This window comes from Rana temporaria, chromosome 1, assembly GCF_905171775.1.
Source record: "Rana temporaria chromosome 1, aRanTem1.1, whole genome shotgun sequence".
Classification (NCBI taxonomy): Eukaryota; Metazoa; Chordata; class Amphibia; order Anura; family Ranidae; genus Rana; species Rana temporaria.
This window is the reverse complement of record NC_053489.1, coordinates 112754960-112774140: the sequence shown is the minus strand read 5'-3', so window position 1 is coordinate 112774140 and position 19181 is coordinate 112754960. Positions and strand designations below refer to the sequence as shown.

At 40.7% G+C, this 19181-nt stretch overlaps 1 protein-coding gene across 1 annotated transcript in view; it reads left to right on the top strand.

Moving 5' to 3' along the window:
- The window catches only part of EDIL3 (EGF like repeats and discoidin domains 3), an 862525-nt gene that overhangs the window by 743962 nt on the left and 99382 nt on the right, over nt 1–19181 (top strand). The window contains exon 9 of the mRNA XM_040341735.1: nt 1406–1590. Coding sequence (XP_040197669.1) covers nt 1406–1590 — 185 coding nt within the window. The remainder of the gene's footprint in view (nt 1–1405; nt 1591–19181) is intronic.

Genomic DNA, 19181 nt, shown 5'->3' with positions numbered 1-19181 from the left:
TCGATCCTAATCCAAAACAGCAAATGAGGCGAAATCATCCATGGGGTTGATTTACTAAAGGCAAATCGACTGTACACTTTGAAAAGTGCAGTTGCTCCAGAGCTTAGTAAATGAGCAGAAGCTCTGCTGACCTCCATCATCCAATGTGCAAGCAAAAATTCATTTTTTTTAATTTTCCTCACATGTTATTGTGTATTTTTTGCATAGCGAACCTTTACCTCATTTACTAAGCTCTGAAGCCATTTCACTTGCAGATTGCAACTTCACTTTGGAAATTTCACAGTCGATTTGCCTTTAGTAAATCAACCCCTATGAGTATTTTTATTTTGTTCAACCCATCGAGTTAGTGCAGTGATCTCTCCCCCCCCTCCTCCCCCCGCTGAGCTGTTGTGTTCTGACAGGGGGGCCGGCTTTTGTGGGACAGACCGAAATAAACACGGGCCAAATGTTTTTTTCTTTACTGCCCGATGTCTCCCATCATTCAGCCTGTATTTAGCAGGCTTAAGAGGGAACATTTCCTCACCTTGAAGACATTTCTTCTTACATCCTCTTGTGTCTCCAGAATGAAAAGGGAAGGGAAATCTCCTCAATGCGACAAAGGTAGCAAACAAAATCCATATAAGGTTTGTAACCCTTCGAAAATCTATCCAAAACAAAATAATATGTTTTACCTGCAGATACATTTTAACAGCAAGAGACCCAACTGACAAAAAATAAACTTGAACATAGCACAATATATTTCTGATATTTTTCTGCTACAGGTTTTTAGAGACCCGCAGTGCAGATCAGTCAGAAACTAGCATGCCAAGTTCTTTGCTATCTCTTTCTATGACTATTATCCAATTTACAGAGTTTCACCAGCTTTTGCTACATCTGTGTCATCTTAATCAAAAAAGTTTTCAGTGCAGAGGCATAAGAGAAATGTAAATAACAATGTGCACATGATTGAAAAACAAAGCGTTGAGCATAATGTGCAGGTAAATGTAATACTGATTGGTTCCAGTTTTGTACTTAAGAAAATTGCTGTATAAAGAGGGAGAAAAGCGAGATCACAGCTGCTCTCCGCTCGGGTAATGATTTCCAATTCTCAAATACAGTGAGAAACAGAATAGCGCTATCTTCTAAAAAGATAGTGAGCATCATAGCAAGACAGCCAACAGTACTTCTTTGAAATTAGTTCATTTTCTTTTAGATTTTTTCCTAAGGCAAATATAATGAAGACTTTTCATATTCACACTCTCCCAGTTTTTTCTAGAAAGAAAATTTCATTTACTGTAATCTGTTCTTCTGCTGTAATATCTTTCCTTTTTTTCAGTAGAGTTCTTGGTTTTTTAAAGAACACAAATGTGTTTGTTTTCTTGTAAGCCATTGTTCTCATCCACTCTTTTGCTCAATGTTTTCACAGGCTGCTCGGAACCACTTGGAATGAAATCAGGACATATACAGGATTACCAAGTCACAGCCTCCAGCATTTTCCGAACACTAAACATGGACATGTTCACTTGGGAGCCCAGGAAAGCCCGGTTAGACAAGCAAGGCAAGGTGAATGCCTGGACATCTGGAAGAAGTGATCAGTCACAGTGGCTTCAGGTAATTGGCACCTCTTCAGGTTAAAGTTGAACTCCAAGCAGAGAAAAAACACCAATTAATTAATGTTCAATGCAAAAACAAATAATTTTAAAATGCTACTACAATATGTACTGGAAGTGTCTGAATTTGACCTTTTCCCAGCCTCCTGTAATCCCCTGTGCAATAGCACTACACCTGGGATATAAGGACAGTACGAGGGGCTAAATAGTTGTGCTGTAGTGCATATGAGCTTGCAAAGAACATTTTGACAGAGAGGAATGAGGCATCACCCATCACTAACCATTTCAGCTCTAATTTGCCTGTTTAATTGATAATGACTGTAATTACTTAATATAACATAGTAATACATACCGGTACATTTTTATTAATTTTTTTAAATGGGCATTCTTTTGTCAATTGTGTTTTGCAAAACACCAGTGTTTGTTTAGAAATGGTAGTTTTACTGTAAATAAGAAGTTGTTTCTTCTATAACTTCGTGCTTTTAAAAAGACACAAACGTGGTACGCAGTATTAGGCTCCATTCACACCTAGGCGGGACGCGTTTGTAAGTTGGATGTTTGTAACCCGGTTACCGCCTGTATTTATAATTCTTTTTTTCATCTATATACAAATATTTTGCCTTTAATTTCTATTTTAAAATGGAATGGGTATGATTTAAAGAAAGTCTTGCTGAGATGGTTGGATATAAAAATAGCAATGGAATGGCTGAAATTTGTTGTACAGTATGCTGTTTTAGTTTCAATTATGCCGAGTTTATAAGAGTAAAAGCCTAGGCATTTGGTTTCATGATCTCTGTTCATGTAGAGGGTGAGAGTTCAGTTTGGCTATTTCAGTTCATGTAATTAAATATTTTTTGAAAGTGTGGCCTGCACTAGAAGTAATCTAGAAAAATATTTACTGTATAAGGAAAGGTAAGTATTTTAGCAGTTCTTTTTATTTATCATTCTACTAATGCTACCTAAGGTAAAATTAAATGATCTTCTTTTTTTTAATTATTGGCCACATAGAATCCTATTCCCCAGTGAATAGCTCACTATACATGTGGGTACAAACACTCACATTTGTAGGTACACACTGCTGCTGGCAGCGCTGCCTCCCCAAACCTCCAGGAAAGGTGAGCATGCGCCCTGAATTTCTCACATGCATTGTTCAGCCAGAACAGCACAGATGCAGGGAGGGGGAACGAGTGGGGAGCCGAGGAGTGGCTTGTTTTAGGGCTGTGTATTTGATTGGGTGCACAAAATGCCTGGTCCTGGTTGGGAGTAGGTATACATGGAGGCAGGGCTGATCCTAGGGTCACAGACGCCTGGGTGCAGAAATCATCTTACTAACTCCTCCCCTTTACAAATGTTTCTATGGCTACGACTCAAACACAGAGATGCTCCCCTAAGAAGTCTTCATTAGTGTCCCCCATCAGAGTTCCCCCCAGCAAGTGTCCCCCCTCAGAGTCCCCCCCAGCAGGTGTCCCCCATCAGAGCCCCCCACAGCAGGTGTCCTTCATCAGAGCCCCCCCACAGCAGGTGTCCCCCATCAGAGCCCCCCCCACAGCAGGTGTGCCCATCAGAGCCCCCCACATCAGGTGTCCCCATAGATCAGAACTTCTCCAATAGATCCCTGTAGCTCGGGTGCGCTGGGAGCAGAAGCACATTACAGGGGGCGGGGAATACGTGGCATCTTTGGTCATTTGGAGGGTAGCACTCGGAGAGCATTTCTGGAAATGCACGGGAGGATTGGCAGCAGCTCCAGCCAACCCAGAAGCCTCTCATCACACCGCCTATGGGAGAAGAGCCAACACACGCAGAGGGGGCAGGGCAGACAGGAGACTGCTACATGCACACCGTACAGAATTAATTAGTGGAGCCTATTGCCGGAACGTGTTTCAGTACTAGACTCCGCTGTGGTACCCAGCCCAGATTCCTGGGACAGAGGAAGGTGTGTGCTCTTGTCAGTTGCCAGTGGAGAGAGCAAGCGGGATGGGGAACCACAGCACCCGCTATATGCGCTCCGGCTCTGGACACAGACAAGGAGGAGGGAGGGGAGGGGAGCACTTTGGAGCTTTGGCGCCCCCACCTCTGAGGCGCCTGGGTGCGGAGCACCCTGTGCACCCTGCCTAGGATCGGCCCTGCATGGAGGGCTCAATAGGTCTCTGCAAGGGAAAGGAGCAACCTTGAAACTAGAAAAAGGAGGGAGGAGCTGAAGGGACCAGGTAAGGAGTGTGGGGGAAAGGACAATTTTAGTAAAAAAAGCTGCATACATTGTAAGGATCTAGCACAGCATTAGAAATAACAAAAACATACTATCACTTTAAGAAACTGACTATAAGTTTGCTTTAAGAGTTTGTTCAATGGCGATGAAGGATGGTTAATGTGGAAAGTAGTTAAATAGAAGAGGAGAAACTCAAAACTCAAGAAAAAATCCAGGTGAGGGAGACATGATGACATTTTTGGAGGGTAAACATGTGTCACTCTTTAAATATTCAGCTATATCAAACTGCATACTGTTAATAAATTATTAGGATTATTAGTGAGCTAAATCCAAATTTCTGTTTCCACTTTTCTGTTAATGTCAAATGTGTTCTTCACTGAAAATTTTCCTTGAAAACTGTTGTTTTTGAAAAAAAAAAATTATGCAAATATACAAATTACCAGTTGTACTTTAAGAGCACTTAAACAGCAGTAGCCTACTGAGAAATGAAAAAAATTACATGGCTTAGGTTATAGACTCAGTGGATATAGAAATAGATATTGAATCCAAACATAATATACAGTAAGACCCCTTTCACACTGGGGTCGCGGCCGCGTTGGCGCTGTTTTAGTGGCGCTTTTGTGTCGCTTTTTGGCAACTAGCGGGTGCTTTTAACTAAAAAAAGGGGTTAAAAACTCCCACATTGCTGCGCTTCCGAAGCGCTGCCCATTCATTGAAATGGGCAGGGGAATTTTCAGAGCGCACTCCCAAACCGCCCCAAAGATGCTGCTTGCAGGACTTTTTCTAACGTCCCGCAAGCGCACCGCCCAGGTGTGAAAGCACCCATTTCAATGAATGGGAGGTAGTTTTCAGGCACTTTACAGGTGCTATTTCTAGTGCTAAGACGCCTGAAAACTTCTTCAGTGTGAAAGGGGTCTAAACATTATTTTATGCTCTTGAACATTTGTAAGCTGTGAATTTGCATGCAGTCTATGCTATAAGCCCATCCTTAGCATGGATGTAAAGACACTTTAAAGCGGATCTTCCACTAAAATTTATGTAACCCTAGTTATTACCATTTCACCCTCATTCCTGAGTCAATACTTATTATTTTTTTTGTCCATGTGAACGTAATCTTACCCCTTCAATTTTTCTCTCAACCAACTTGTGGAGGAAATTGAGAAAAATTTGCAGTGTCTCTTTTTTTAACGAGCACCTCTATAAGTGCTTGCTTTGTAATAACTTTGAGGCTTTATACTCCTCAGATGCATCTGCATATCCTTTTCATACATTTTAGGATTACGTAGGGGCACTATACTGGTTCCTGCTGTATAGTTTGACACCTGAAATATATGTTTGTGTGTATACTGTGTGTGTGTATATGTGTGTATATATATATATATATATATATATATATATATATGTGTATATATATATATATATATATATATATATATATTGTATGTGTGTGTATATACTGCACAGCTACATAATTTATGCAACTTTCCGATATCAGTTGTTTATAGCAACTTCTGAGTATGGCTGTGCTTAATAAGGATAGTATAAGGATAGTTATGCTTGCATAAACCTGTTATTTTTTTATAAGGCTGCAAGGGATTTATTTAAGCTTGTGATTTGTAGCTCATTTACTCTATTTCCTTGGTGTTAAAATATTCTTCAGTCCCCACTCTTCCTTTGCATTGTACATTTCCCATATGACTCTCTCTGTAACCACATAAAATGACAAAAAATGCTATATAAAGTATAGAGCTGGGATATTGTTCAGCCTGTGATGCACGGAGCAATATAAATCCTGGAGATTTACTAACATAGAAATAACATGTAGTGGAAAAGCATCCTCTAGGGAAGAATTAAGTTCCATTGTTTAATAATGTTGGCTTTAGCAACTAAAGTAGTATAGTAGTTTGGTAGGATCTATACATACATAATGCTTAAATAATCTCATTGTGGCTGTTTCCATTCCCTTTCCATTTTTATGTGCTCTATTCTTTCAATCCTTTTTTTTTTTTTAGAAACTTTCATTTTTTTCTATATTCAAGAGAATAATAAAACAGTTTTTTAAGGACACATTCCTATCTCAAATACATATAAAAACCTACTTTCAAATAGTTAATACAGTATAGCCAATGCCTGCCTGTATTATTTTCTCTTTCATTGCAGCCAGTCCTTGCTGCACTCCATGGCTTCTATATCCTGATATCTGAGGCCTTTAACAATCATATTTCTATGGAGTTTTTATTACGCCTCCCGGAATTTTGTGCCCTGTAAATGAACTCTGAGGCTGCCTTGATACCAATATGACCCACTGCCAGTGGGCAAGATACTAATTTAAGCTGCAAATAGGAGACCACAATTATGATTGTGTTTATTAGCCAATAGTTGTACTGCCACTAAGTCAGCATGATTGAAAAGCAAACTCCCCTCAAACCTATTTCTTTTTTGGTTTTGTCAGAGTAGAGCTGTAAAAGAGCCCATATTTTGTTTTGTTTCTGTCTGTGTCCCTGTTGTGGGGATTTTCTCTCATTTGCAGTTCCACTGGTTGCAAAGGACGCAGAGAAACTTCCCAATGTAGATACAGATGGCACAAAATCCAAACAGAGGGCCAGATTCACAGAAGAGATACGACGGCGTATCTCCTGATTCCTCATTTGAATTAGGCGGGCTTGCGCCGAGCGCATTTACGTTACACCGCCGCAAGTTTACAGGTAAGAGCTTTGTGAATCAGGCACGTACGCTGTAAACCTGCGGCGGTGTAACGTAAATTGGATACGTTACGCCGCCGCGGAGTAACGTAATTGTCTGTGAATCTGGCCCAGAATTTCTATCCATAACCTGCTGTATTCAAAAAATGTGTTTGGCTGGAACAGGGCTTCAAACACGTCTAGTAGATAATACAGATGTGATATAAAGACATGTAACGGGATAATTTTTTTGTAAAATATATCAATGTAATAAAAAATATAATAGAAAGAAAGATCGCAGATAGTTTCTCACCTTTGAAATAAGATTAGGCATTTTGGGGAATTATTATACAGACAAAACAAAGATGTTTGACATGTTTGGAGTCTTCTCTATATAACCCAACTTTGCACAAGAAAATTGAAATCAAAACAGTATTTTTAATGACACATGGTTGGATGATGGAAGTCAGCGGCATTTCACCTCATTCATTATGCTAAATTAAATTCCCCTTTCAAACTGAACAGCCTATTTGTCTATAGAAAATCAACCCCCTACATATGCTGCCTTAGGACCCATTTATACCTGTGCATTAACATTACCACATTATGCTTCTGCAAAAACAATGAGCTAATTTTTTCCAATGCAGCATACCACACTGGCCGGTATTATACTGCTGTACATTCTGCTGGATTGCAACTCAGGTACATTGCTTAAGTGCATTGGGGTGCCTTTAAAAATTAATGGCCCCAGTTATTGGTGTCCACTAAACTTTCTTCCTTCTTCCGAACTAACCAATCTTCTATGATAAACCCAATGGCACTATGGGAAGCCCCTAAGTGCTTAATTCAGGGGTTCTCATTGCTATGGGTTCCAAATGAAAAAAACAGACCACTGAACAGATCTCCTCTTTATTGACTCAAACAAAGGTCCATAAACAATCCTAGGCTAAGTTGACCCTCTTGGAACTCCAAGCCCTATGGGAAAAACTAAAAACCTTGCTCTCCTCCAAAATTAAAAGCCCATTTTGTAAAACTTAGATCTCGCTTCTATGAGTGGGGCAACAAACTGGGAAAAATGCTAGCCAGGGTGCTCTGGGAAGCTAGACGTATGTCACACATACTGTAACTCTTGTTGCCTCTAGGAAGGGAAAACTCCCTCACTCATCTCAGGAGGTCGCTAATCGCTTCATCAAATTTTACAGATTTTTAAACAACTCAGCTTCACCTGGTCTTACCACCCTGGGTGATGGCAATTTAAAAGCAATTTGCCAGTATTTAAAGGAATCCAAGATACCCAGACTTACTCAGGGGGAACGTCAGCTCCTTGATACCCCTGATGGCAAAGGAATAGCCACCACAAAACCACATAGGGCTCCTGGCCCTGATGGTTTTTCTTTGCTTTACTATAAAACTTTTGGATCAACCCTCTACCAGCCCACAGGAGAGCAAGGATAGGACCCAATGTGCAAGTTATCACCTCATCTCATTGCTCAATGTGGACTTAAAGCTTTTCACAAAGATTCTGGGCAGTAGGCTCTGACCTTATATTTAGCGTCTGATCCAACAGGTGGGCTTCGTACCCAAAAGGGAAGTGAAAGATAACTCCACCAGAGCCTTAAATGTAATTCATCTGGCACACATTACTAACGCCCCAACACTTTTACTGTGTACGGTATTTGACCGGGTGGACTGGCCTTTTTTGAAAGCTGTATTTTAATATCTGGAGTTTGGCGCCCTACATGTGCGGATAGATAGACGGACTTTACTCCTCTCCTTCAGCCAAGAGGCAACATTAGGCAACATAACTGGGCAAGGGTCTCTTTCCCCTCTTATTTTTATTATTGCAATGGAACCCTTTCTGTGCCATGTCAGGACAAACCCAAATACAGTATATCAGGCTACTCACGCCTAAGGGTGCACAGAGTATGCAGATGGCCTGCTATTTTTTATCATCCAGCCTCTTACATCCCTTTCGAATTGTAGAATTTTGTTGGTACGGCATAACATATAATTTCAAGATACATTTTGGCAAGTCAGAAGCCTTAAATATTGATATTACACCAGCCACTATTGATGCCCTGGCGCCCCATTTCCCCATTTTGCTTTTCCAAATGGCCTGGTAACATATCCGCTTAACTTCCTCACTTACAGAGATTTTTTTGGCTAACTTTCCACCGCTTCTGACTATTTTACAGCGGGACCTCAGAAAGTGGTCCACCAAATGCTTTTCTTGGTTCAGGAGGAATAGTGTTCTCAAGATGAATATTCTCCTAAAGCTGCAATATTTACTGCAGACTCTCCCAATTAGAATGCCCAAGTTGTTTCTCAAATTTAGAGAGGTTTTCTCCACTTTTCTATGGGCCCATAAATCTCATAAATTATCTTACACTTTAATTTCTTACCCTAAACACTGCAATGGTTTTCTAGACCCTGTAAAATATCTTAGGGTGGTGCATTTTGTGCATGTTCTAGGTGGGTGTACCAGCCATTAGGCCAAACATTGGATCCAACTGGAACAAGCATCCATAGATATTCCACTCAGTGGAATGCCCTGGCTCAAAACTGAACTTCCCGACCTTATCCCACCCGCTAGTAGGACAACCTCTCATCTGTATTCATTGTACTGCTACAACAGGCTGTCACAGAGATCTAGGGTAATGTGAAATCTCCCTGATAAGATAGCAATGACAACTTGATAAATGTATTTACTTTTCCTGAGTCTATGCAAACTGAAATATAAAATTTTGCCTGGAGATGGTCTTCAAGCCAAACACATATCGGGCGGTATTGGCCGGTTCAATAGAAACCGACTGACATTCGGCCTGTGTGTACAGATCGGCATCCCATCAGCGCTCTTAGCCAATGTCTGCAAGCGCTGACTGGTGTGTTCTCGCTGGGATGCTGCCCCCTTGTCAGATCACAATAGCTCAGTGGGGAAATCGCTGTACTAACATATAGTTAGGACGGCGGCTCCTCCGGAGCTCTTCAGTTTTTTTTTCCATTCAGCCCGCTGGGTTGAAAAAAAAAAAACTGCTAGTGTGTTCCATTCCTAAAATGTATGTGCTTTTGCTACCATACTGAATGGGTGGCAGGATATTATTAAATCTGAGAATTTTTGACATGATAATTTTTTAGTGTTATTTACACACACACCACTTCTTCCCACATGCTTACTTTGTACAGAGCTGGCCTTTAATATGCACTAAAATACCCAAATGGTTGACATGATCTTTCACACTACCTACACAATAGCTCCCATGCATAAACAATTAGATACACAAGCAGTCTTCTGGCACAAATTTGTCAGCTGATACAATATGGAAGATTTTGGCAGCTTTTGCTGTGTTAGTACTGCATACTTCCAAGCAGAATGTGGGTGGTTTATTTCAAGATTGTTATGTCTCACCCACATGTACCTCTACTGCCAGGGCTGCACAAAGTTATATGTGTGTCAAAATGCATCAGGAGTTGTACTGGGATGGTGCATTGTTGGATTCTTTATCAGTGTTCTATAGGAGGGAACACATTTTGCACACTATACCTAAGAAAATGTTTAAGATCCTATTTTCTTAGCAACTCACAATAGAAAGCACCACAATCTCCTTCACAAAATTGATTGGGAATATGTGTTTTGTCTGTGATATTATTATTTTTTTTGCACTTATGCCGCATACACACGATTGGTCAATCCGATGAGAACGGTCTGATGGACCATTTTCAGCAGACCAAACCGATCGTGTGTGGGCCCCATCGGTTATTTATCCATCGGTTAAAAAATGTGAAACTTGTTTTAAAATTAACCGATGGATACCTAACCGATAGAAAAAAAACGATCGTTTGTAGGCACGTCCATCGGTTAAAAATCCACGCATGCTCAGAATCAAGTCGACGCATGCTTGGAAGCATTGAACTTAGTTTTTTTTCAGCATGTCGTTGTGTTTTACGTCACCGCGTTCTGACACGATCGTTTTTTTAACTGATGGTGTGTAGGCACGACTGACCATCAGTCAGCTTCATCGGTTAACTGATGGAAAAATCCATCAGACCGTTCTCATCGGATTGACCGATCGTGTGTACAGGGCATAGCAGTTACATTTTCAGAGTGTTTCCATCTTCTTAGTCCAAAACTGTGTCCAAATATTGCAAGTACAAATAAAAAAATATCATGAACAGTTCTTGACTGTGTTGTTTTAAGTGTGCATTTATATGACTACAATCACCTAAGGCTATCTGTTTTCAATATTCTCTTGTAAGAAAATGGCTACCTTTTAAATTAAATGTTCAAAGAAGTCATGCTCATCTTCCCCATGTGTGATGATTCTGATAAAAGAAACATTGGTCATACAGACCAGTAAACACTTAAAGTGGTACTAGGAGCAAAATGCCATAACATATGGTGTAGTCTGTTACTAGCATTATCACTTCTTAATAATTTATGGGCCACCTTACTCAGTATGCATTGCAGCTTCTTTATCTTTGAATCCATACCTATGTTCCTGTTTAAGCTGATGCCATGATCATTGACCCATGTTTCCTGTTTCAGAGTGGCTTCTTTTTCTTGCAGTATCCTGTGGAGTCACTCTTGCATTCAAGGTTGTGTCTCCCTACACTGCGAGCATCAATAAAAACAGCCCTGTAGCTTAAGGTGGCAAGGCACTTTCTCTCTCCTCCCCCTTTCTTTCTCCAGACTAATAGACTGACTTGAGAGGGAACTGTCCACTCTTTCTGTTAAAAAAAAAAAGTTTAATACTTCTTTAATGATACTGCCATTATATTTAGAATGTTGGTAATCTGCAGAAAGGCTAGTAAACAATGAATATGATTCTCATTGCATCTAGTTTCATTTCTTTCTACGTTTGAGCTAGCAGTTGTAAGCGTGTGATCTTTTTCGTATGTCCGTGGCTGTCAGTTTGCTTCTTTTAAGAAAGCTGCCATTAGTTTAAATCCTCAATGACTCAACAACAGTGACTCATTAGCAGTGTCTCATTGCTTATCAGTAGGTTATCTGTGTACTGGTTGAATGAAAAAAATGCATAATCTATGCCCTGCCTATTTCATCTAGCTTTATAGCAAAGGGGAATCTGTGTTCACTTTAAATGCCAAAACATGTGTGAGGCCCCGTACACACGACCGAGTTTCTCGGCAGAATTCAGCCAGAAACTCGATCGGAGCTGGATTCTGCAGAGAAACTCGGTCGTGTGTACACTTTTCACTGAGGAAGCCGACTAGGAACTCTATTTCTCTATTTCCTCGTTGTTCAATGAAGAAAGTTGGCCCGCCGAGATCCTCGGCGGCTTCAACACAGAATTAGACGAGGAACTCGATGTGTTTGGCACGTCGAGTTCCTCGGACGTGTGTACGGGGCCTAAGGGAATTGAAACAATGGATTTTTGTGTGTACCTTTTTTAGATGATTTAAGCATGCCTTATTTACTAAGGGCAATGTGAAAATATACTTTACAAAGTGAAGGGCCTAACTTCCACCTGCTTCTCATACATTTCTGGAGCCCCATTTTTAAAGTTGAACCTCAGGCAAATTTACTGCTAAATCCCTGCATTTGTCTTGATTTTAGTCTCTTACCATCCACTGCACAGCAGCACTCAAACTGGGAAAAGGGGGGGTGGGTAGCACTACGTGAACATATAAACATATAGGGGTTGATTTACTACAGGCAAATAGAGTTTAGTGAATTATGTGAATCTCTTGTGACTTATTTTGCTTACATATGAATAGTTATTAGTTACAAAGTGAAATTTCACCACATTCAGTAAGCTCTGGGGAAAATTCTCTTGCAAATTGCAACTTTCACTGCGAAGTGAACAGCATAATTGCCTTTCGTGAATCATAGAGCTCACCAATCTTTTACGGGTCCATTACTGTACAATCACCGGCTGGAGGCAGGGAAAGGACTTAACTGTAGTGCTGAAATGCAGTAAATAAAGGTCAGGTCACCAGGCTAGCTGTGCTCTGGTGGAGCTTTGTAAATATCAGTATTGGGTGGACAGAATTTCAAAACCTTTGACGGGTCCCTTATATGTTTTTAATGGTGTATTTAGCTGTTTTGCTTGGAGTCTGGCCTCTACCCAAGTTATATGCAATCTTCAAAAAGTAACATTAATACAAAATCCAGCATGAAAGATGAAACTCTTTGATCAAAGATATAAAGTTCTCTTCACTAGAGTTTCCAAGAAAGATAAAGATTTAACTGGGTGACTCGGCATTGCTTGAAATATAGGTTTGCCTGTTTGCCTTCTACACTCTGCAATCTGTAAAAATGACTTACTCATCCGCATACACTAATATGTACTGGTGTTTCTAAAATAACAAGCCCAACAAGTTGCCCCTTTATATAACGGAGAATTAGTCACATAATGATAAAATTGCACTGCACACATGGATTACTTTAGGCAGCAAGAAAATTAGTTGCTTACCTCTGAAAGTGCTGGTGGTGAAATATGTTTTAGCCGACAAGTGAAAAAGCGAGATTGTTTTGTATTAGCATGTAGCACTCCTTAAATTGTTTCTGTTTTGTGGGTATTTTGTGTTCTAATTTCTGCTTGTCTTCCATTGTTAATCTCATTTACATTTTTTTTTTTGTGTGAGCCAACAGAATGAAAAGGCAAAAAGCACAAAATGCAAGCCATTGTCAAATCCATGCTTATTTGTTTTCATAAAAGAACTAATTTTGTCAAATGGCTCTTTGTGGCTTTTCTACCTACAGTTTAAATTGAATTAAATGGTTGTTTACCAGTAGTTTCACAAGCCTAGTAGTTGAAGCATGCAAGTACAAGAGACACTTGTTTTATATCTGTAAAGAGCCAGAATAAGGCAATGAATTTTTATGAGATAGGCACTCCACATGTTGTAAGAGAAGCCTATCTGCATAAAAATAGAGCATTTACTAAGCTACAGACAATGTTTGTTAATAGAAAATGTACCTCACTACCTAGTACTTGCTAGCATCTGAGTGAAATTCCGGTATGTTTGTGATTAAATAGTGCAGGTGTTTTATATATATATATATATATATATATATATATATATATATATATATATATATATATATATATATATATATATTAGGGGGTTAGCTTGATGGGGATCCCCCTCCATGGGAAAAAGAAAGTCCAGATGGCAAGTTTTCTTAAAATCTGTCTTGTAGTCAGTTTTATTTTAAAATATTGCATATAAATCAAACAAAACAAACAGAACATTTCTCTGAAACACTACCTGTACCTCGAGCCACACTAGTGAGGCAGGAGGAGCTAAGGGAACTGAACAAGTGGCTGAGGAACTGGAAAGAGGGGTTTGGGTTCCTGGAGAACTGGGCTGACTTCTCAGTCAGTTATTGGCTCTTTAGTACGGACGGGTTGCACCTTAATGGGGATGGTACAGCTCTATTGGGAAGTAGGATGATCACAAAGCTGGAGGGGCTTTTAAATTAGGTGTTGGGGAGAGGGATCCGAGGGTGATAGAGTCAGCAATAGTAACAACAGTGAAAATATAACCATAACAACTATTTACAGGGTAAATGATTGGGAAATTCAAAGACAAAGCCTGGAGAAACAAGGGGTGAAAACAATACGTACTCATACAGCACTAAGAGGCATATACACACATGCTAGGAGCCTAGCTAATAAAATAGTGGATCTGGAGTTGCTATTACATGAGGAGGACTTATACTTAGTGGGAATAACTGAAACTTGGTTTGACAGCTCACACAATTGGCTGGCCATCATACAGGGGTATTCCTTGTATCAAAAGGACAGGGAAGGTAGAAGAGAAGGAGGGATGTGTTTATATGTCAAAATGACGTTCCGGTTCTAGACAGGAGTGACATCATGTATGGGACTAGGGTGGAGGTGGAATAAGTATGGTTAGAACTTCAAAGAGAGGAGGTGAGTGGGAAATTAATAGTGGGGGGTATGCTATAGGCCACTTAACATTAGGGAGGAGGAGGAGCTGGAATTACTATATGTTTGAAATGTCAGGGAAACAGGGAAATTAATGGCGGACTTCAATTTTCCTGATATCGACTGGGCAGCGGGAACAACTCACTCACTAAAGGCACGTCATTTCATGAACGTTTTACAGGACAAATTCACGTCCCAAATGGTGGATTCACCAACTATAAAGAATGCCCTGTTAGATCTTTTAATTATGAATGGTCCAAGTCTGATATCAGATTTGGTGATACGCAACAGCTTGGGATCTAGCGATCATAGGATGATTGTGTTTACCATAAATCACAAGAAAAAGGTGGCATATGAGTGATACAAAAACATACAATTTCAAACGATCAAGTGTTTCTGAACTACGGTCATTGCTACACAACATTAATTGGGACACAATTCTGGGGACATTGAACACAGAAAATAAATGGGAATGCTTTAGGAGCATATTAAATAAAGGTATCAAGCAGTGCATTGCAATGGGCAATAAATATAAAGGAGCAAACATTAAACCTGGGTGGTTAAACCGTAATGTGAGTGGCCTCATCAAGGAGAAAAGTGTGGGCTTTAAAAAATATAAAGGGAATGGATTAACACCAGCATTTCTGCACTACAAAGAATGCAATAAGAAATGCAAATTTGCAATCAAGGCGGCTAAAAAAAATTAGGAGAGACACATAGCGGAAGAAAGTTTAAAAAAACAAACAAACAAAAAAACTTTTTTTACATATATTAACAGTAAAAAGACAAAAACGGAGCACGATGCACACTTAAAAGATGAGAAGAGGAGGATGGTTACAGATGACACAAAGAAGGCAACTGTACTAAATGCCTTCTTCTCCACAGCTTTTACGCAAAAAAAAAGAAGAGTTTACCGACAGCGACTGTAGTGTTAGTAGCACAACACAAGACATACCCATATGTCTAACAGAGGCCGGAGTCAAAGATAGACTTAATAAGTTCAACACAAATAAATCACTGGGACCAGATGGCTTACACCCACGAGTCCTCAAAAACATTGTTCCTGATCTTTGTGGACAGCATAATGACAGAATTGGTACCAGCTGATTGGAGAAAAGCCAATGTGGTACGAATATTCAAAAAAGGACAGAGACATATTCCTGGGAATTATAGGCCAGTCAGCCTAACATCAGTAGTGGGTAAACTAATAGAGGGGATGATTAGGGACTACATCCAAAGTTTTACGGAGGAGGAAAATATTATTAGTATTCGTCAGCATGGGTTTATGAGGGGATGTTCCTGCCAGACCTAGCTGCTAACATTCTATGAGGAAGTGAGAAGCCATCTAGATATGGGAATGGCTGTGGATGTGGTGTATCTGGACTTTGCAAAAGCATTTGAAACAGTCCACCCTAAACGCTTAGGCCTCGTACACACGACCGAACATGACTGCTGAAACTGGTCCGCAGACCAGTTTCAGCGGACAGATCCGACTGTGTGTACAGCCTAGCAGACAGGTTTCCAGCAGACAAAAGTTTTAAAGCAGGCTTTAAAACTTGTCGGCTGGAAACCCGTCTGTCCGACATGTCCGCTGGTTAGTACACCTAACCAGCGGACAGAAATCTCCCGCATGCGTCGAATGGATTCGACACAAATGCGTGGAAGTATTTTACTTCTTGGTTTGAGGACGTGGCGGCGTCAACGTCGCCGCCACGTCACCACGCTGTCTGTCCGCAGGGATTTTGGTTTGATGGTGTGTACAACCATCAGACCGAAATCTCCGAGCGGACATGTCCGATGAAAACGGTCCGCGGACCGTTTTCATCAGACATGTCCCCTCGTCTGTACGCGGCCTTAGTTTACAAGCTAAGGTCTGCAGGCTTAGAACATAGTTGTAATGCACTTGGGGTAAAAAAAAAACATAAATGTAAAATATTCACTAGGTGGAGTGCAGATGGGGTAGTCAAGGATGGAGACGGATCTAGGGGTACTAGTAGATGACAGGTTGTGCAACAGCATGCAGTGCCAAGCTGCAGCTGCCAAAGCTGGCAGAATTTTAGCATGCATACAAAAAGGGATATACTACAGGGACCATAATTCTTTCACTTTATAAAACTCTGGTCTGATCTCATCTGGAGTTTTCAGTCCAGTTCTGGTCACCAGTCCTCCGAATAGATGTACTGGAGATTAGGGATGAGCCGAACACCCCCCTGTTCGGTTCGCACCAGAACCTACGAACATACCAAATGTTTGTGTGAACTTTAGAATCCCGTTAAAGTCTATGGGACTCGAACGTTTGAAATCTAAAGTGCTAATTTTAAAGGCTAATATGCAAGTTATTGTCCTAAAAAGTGGGGGACCTGGGTCCTGCCCCAGGGGACATGTATCATTGCAAAAAAAGTTTTAAAAACTACCGTTTTTTCGGGAGCAGTGAATTTAATAATGCTTAAAGTGAATAAATAAAAGTGAAACATTCCTTAAAATTTCGTACCTAGGGGGGTGTAAAGTATGCTTGTGAAATAGCGCATGTTTCCCGTACTTAGAACTGTCTCTGCACAAAGTGTCATTTCTGAAGAAAAAAAGTCATTTAAAAATAACTCGCGGCTATAATGAATTGTCGGCTCCCAGCAATTCAGAGAGAATTTATTCATAAAAAAAAAAAAATGGCGTGGAGTTCCCCCAAAAATTCACACCAGACCCCTTATCCGAGCACGTAACCTGGCCGGCCGCAGAAAAGAGGGGGGACGAGAGAGCACCCCCCTCCTGATCTGTACCAGGCCACATGCCCTCAACATGGGGAGCATGTCCCCATGTTGATGGGGACAAGGGCCTCATCCCCACAACCCTTGCCCGGTGGTTGTGGGGGTCTTATCAGAATCTGGAAGACCCCTTCAACAAAGGGGACCCCCAGATCCTGCCCACCCCTATGTGAATTGGTAATGGGGTACATTGTACCCCTACCATTTCACGAAGGAAGTGTAAATAATTGTAAAAAAACACACACACACCGTGGAAAAAAGTCCTTTATTAAAAAATAAAAAAAATACAGTGGTGGTAATCCACACTCGATCCCCGCTCCTCGCTTCAATGTTGTCGGTATCCAGCGGCGGGTAATCTCCTCTCCTGTCCAGTGATGAGAAGATCATCCGGGATCCAGAGCGCAGCATCGCTGGCCGTCTGTCTCCTCTGGAGACAGCCCGGCGAATGACGCAGCTGGAGCTAGTGACATTTATTATATAGGTGAGGCGGGGCCACCCGTCACGTGACCCCACCCCCTCTGACGCAAGGGGGAAGCCTGGGCTTACCCAGTGATGTAGCAGAGGGTGGGTCAGAGGGGGACGGGGTCACGTGACGGGTGGCCCCACCTAACCTATATAATAAATGTCACTAGCTCCAGCCACAACATTCGCCTGGCTGTCTCCGGTGGAGACAGGTGGCCTGGCGATGCTGCACTCTGGATCCCGAATGATCTTCTCATCGCTGGACCGGAGAGGAGATCATCCATCGCTGATACCGACAACATTGGAGTGGGGAGCCCGGACCGAGAGTGGATTACCACCGCTAGATTATTATTTTTTTTTTTTTAATAAAGGACTTTTTTCCACGGTGTGTGTTATTTTACAATTATTTACACTTCCTTTGTGAAATGGTAGGGGTACAATGTACCCCATTACCAATTCACATAGGGGGGGCATGATCTGGGGGTCCCCTTTGTTAAAGGGGTCTTCCAGATTCTGATAAGCCCCCCACCTGCAGACCCCCACAACCACCGGGCAAGGGTTGTGGGGATGAGGCCCTTGTCCCCATCAACATGGGGACATCCTCCCCATGTTGAGGGCATGTGGCCTGGTATGGTATGCACTCTCTGTCCCCCCCCTCTTTTCTGCGGACGGCCAGGTTACGTGCTCGGATAAGGGGTCTGGTGTGGATTTTTGGGGGAACTCCAAATATATATATTTATATATATATAGCTGTATATATCTAGATATATATATATATATATATATATATATATATATATATATATATATATATATATACTGTATATATATATTTATTTATATATATATATATATATATATATATATATATATATATATATATATATATATATATATATATATAGCTATATATATTATGAAAGTAAACAGCACTTCTACAGGGTATATAGACTAGTCTTAGAATAAGGGTGGCAGTAGATTTAGAATTTGACTTGAATTACACTTGAATTACACTTTAAGCAAGAGTTAACAATTTAATTATCAGCATATAACGTATGGAACTGGAAATGATGTATAATGAAGTAATCATCGGACATAGTAACAATATCAGTCAACAACAGGTGTAACCACTCATCTACATAAAGAATCAGGCAGATGTTTCTTAATCTGGATAGAAATCTGTAACAGAGAAAATAAACAAGTATACATTAAAGAAACAAACATCAATCAAAGTTTTTGTTCAAACCTTCTTCTTTTTGTTTATTTTGGTAGTTGACAGGAACTCACCTGGTTGCATGCATGGATTCATTCTGTCTACCCTCATAAACTACTTGTATCTGCATCCCCAGTGGATTTTGCACTGCTGTTTGCCCTATGGATATTGGAGCTGGTGGGGCAATGAGTGGTGTGTTTTCTCACTTCACAGAGGAGACAGCAAAATATACAGCTGAGACACCAGGTTCCTATACAGTTTCTATACAGTATAGTTTTTAGTTAATTCTACCCCTGCTAATAAAACCCAGTCTGTTAAGAAGCTATTGATGGGAACTCATCAGCAATCGATGTATCTA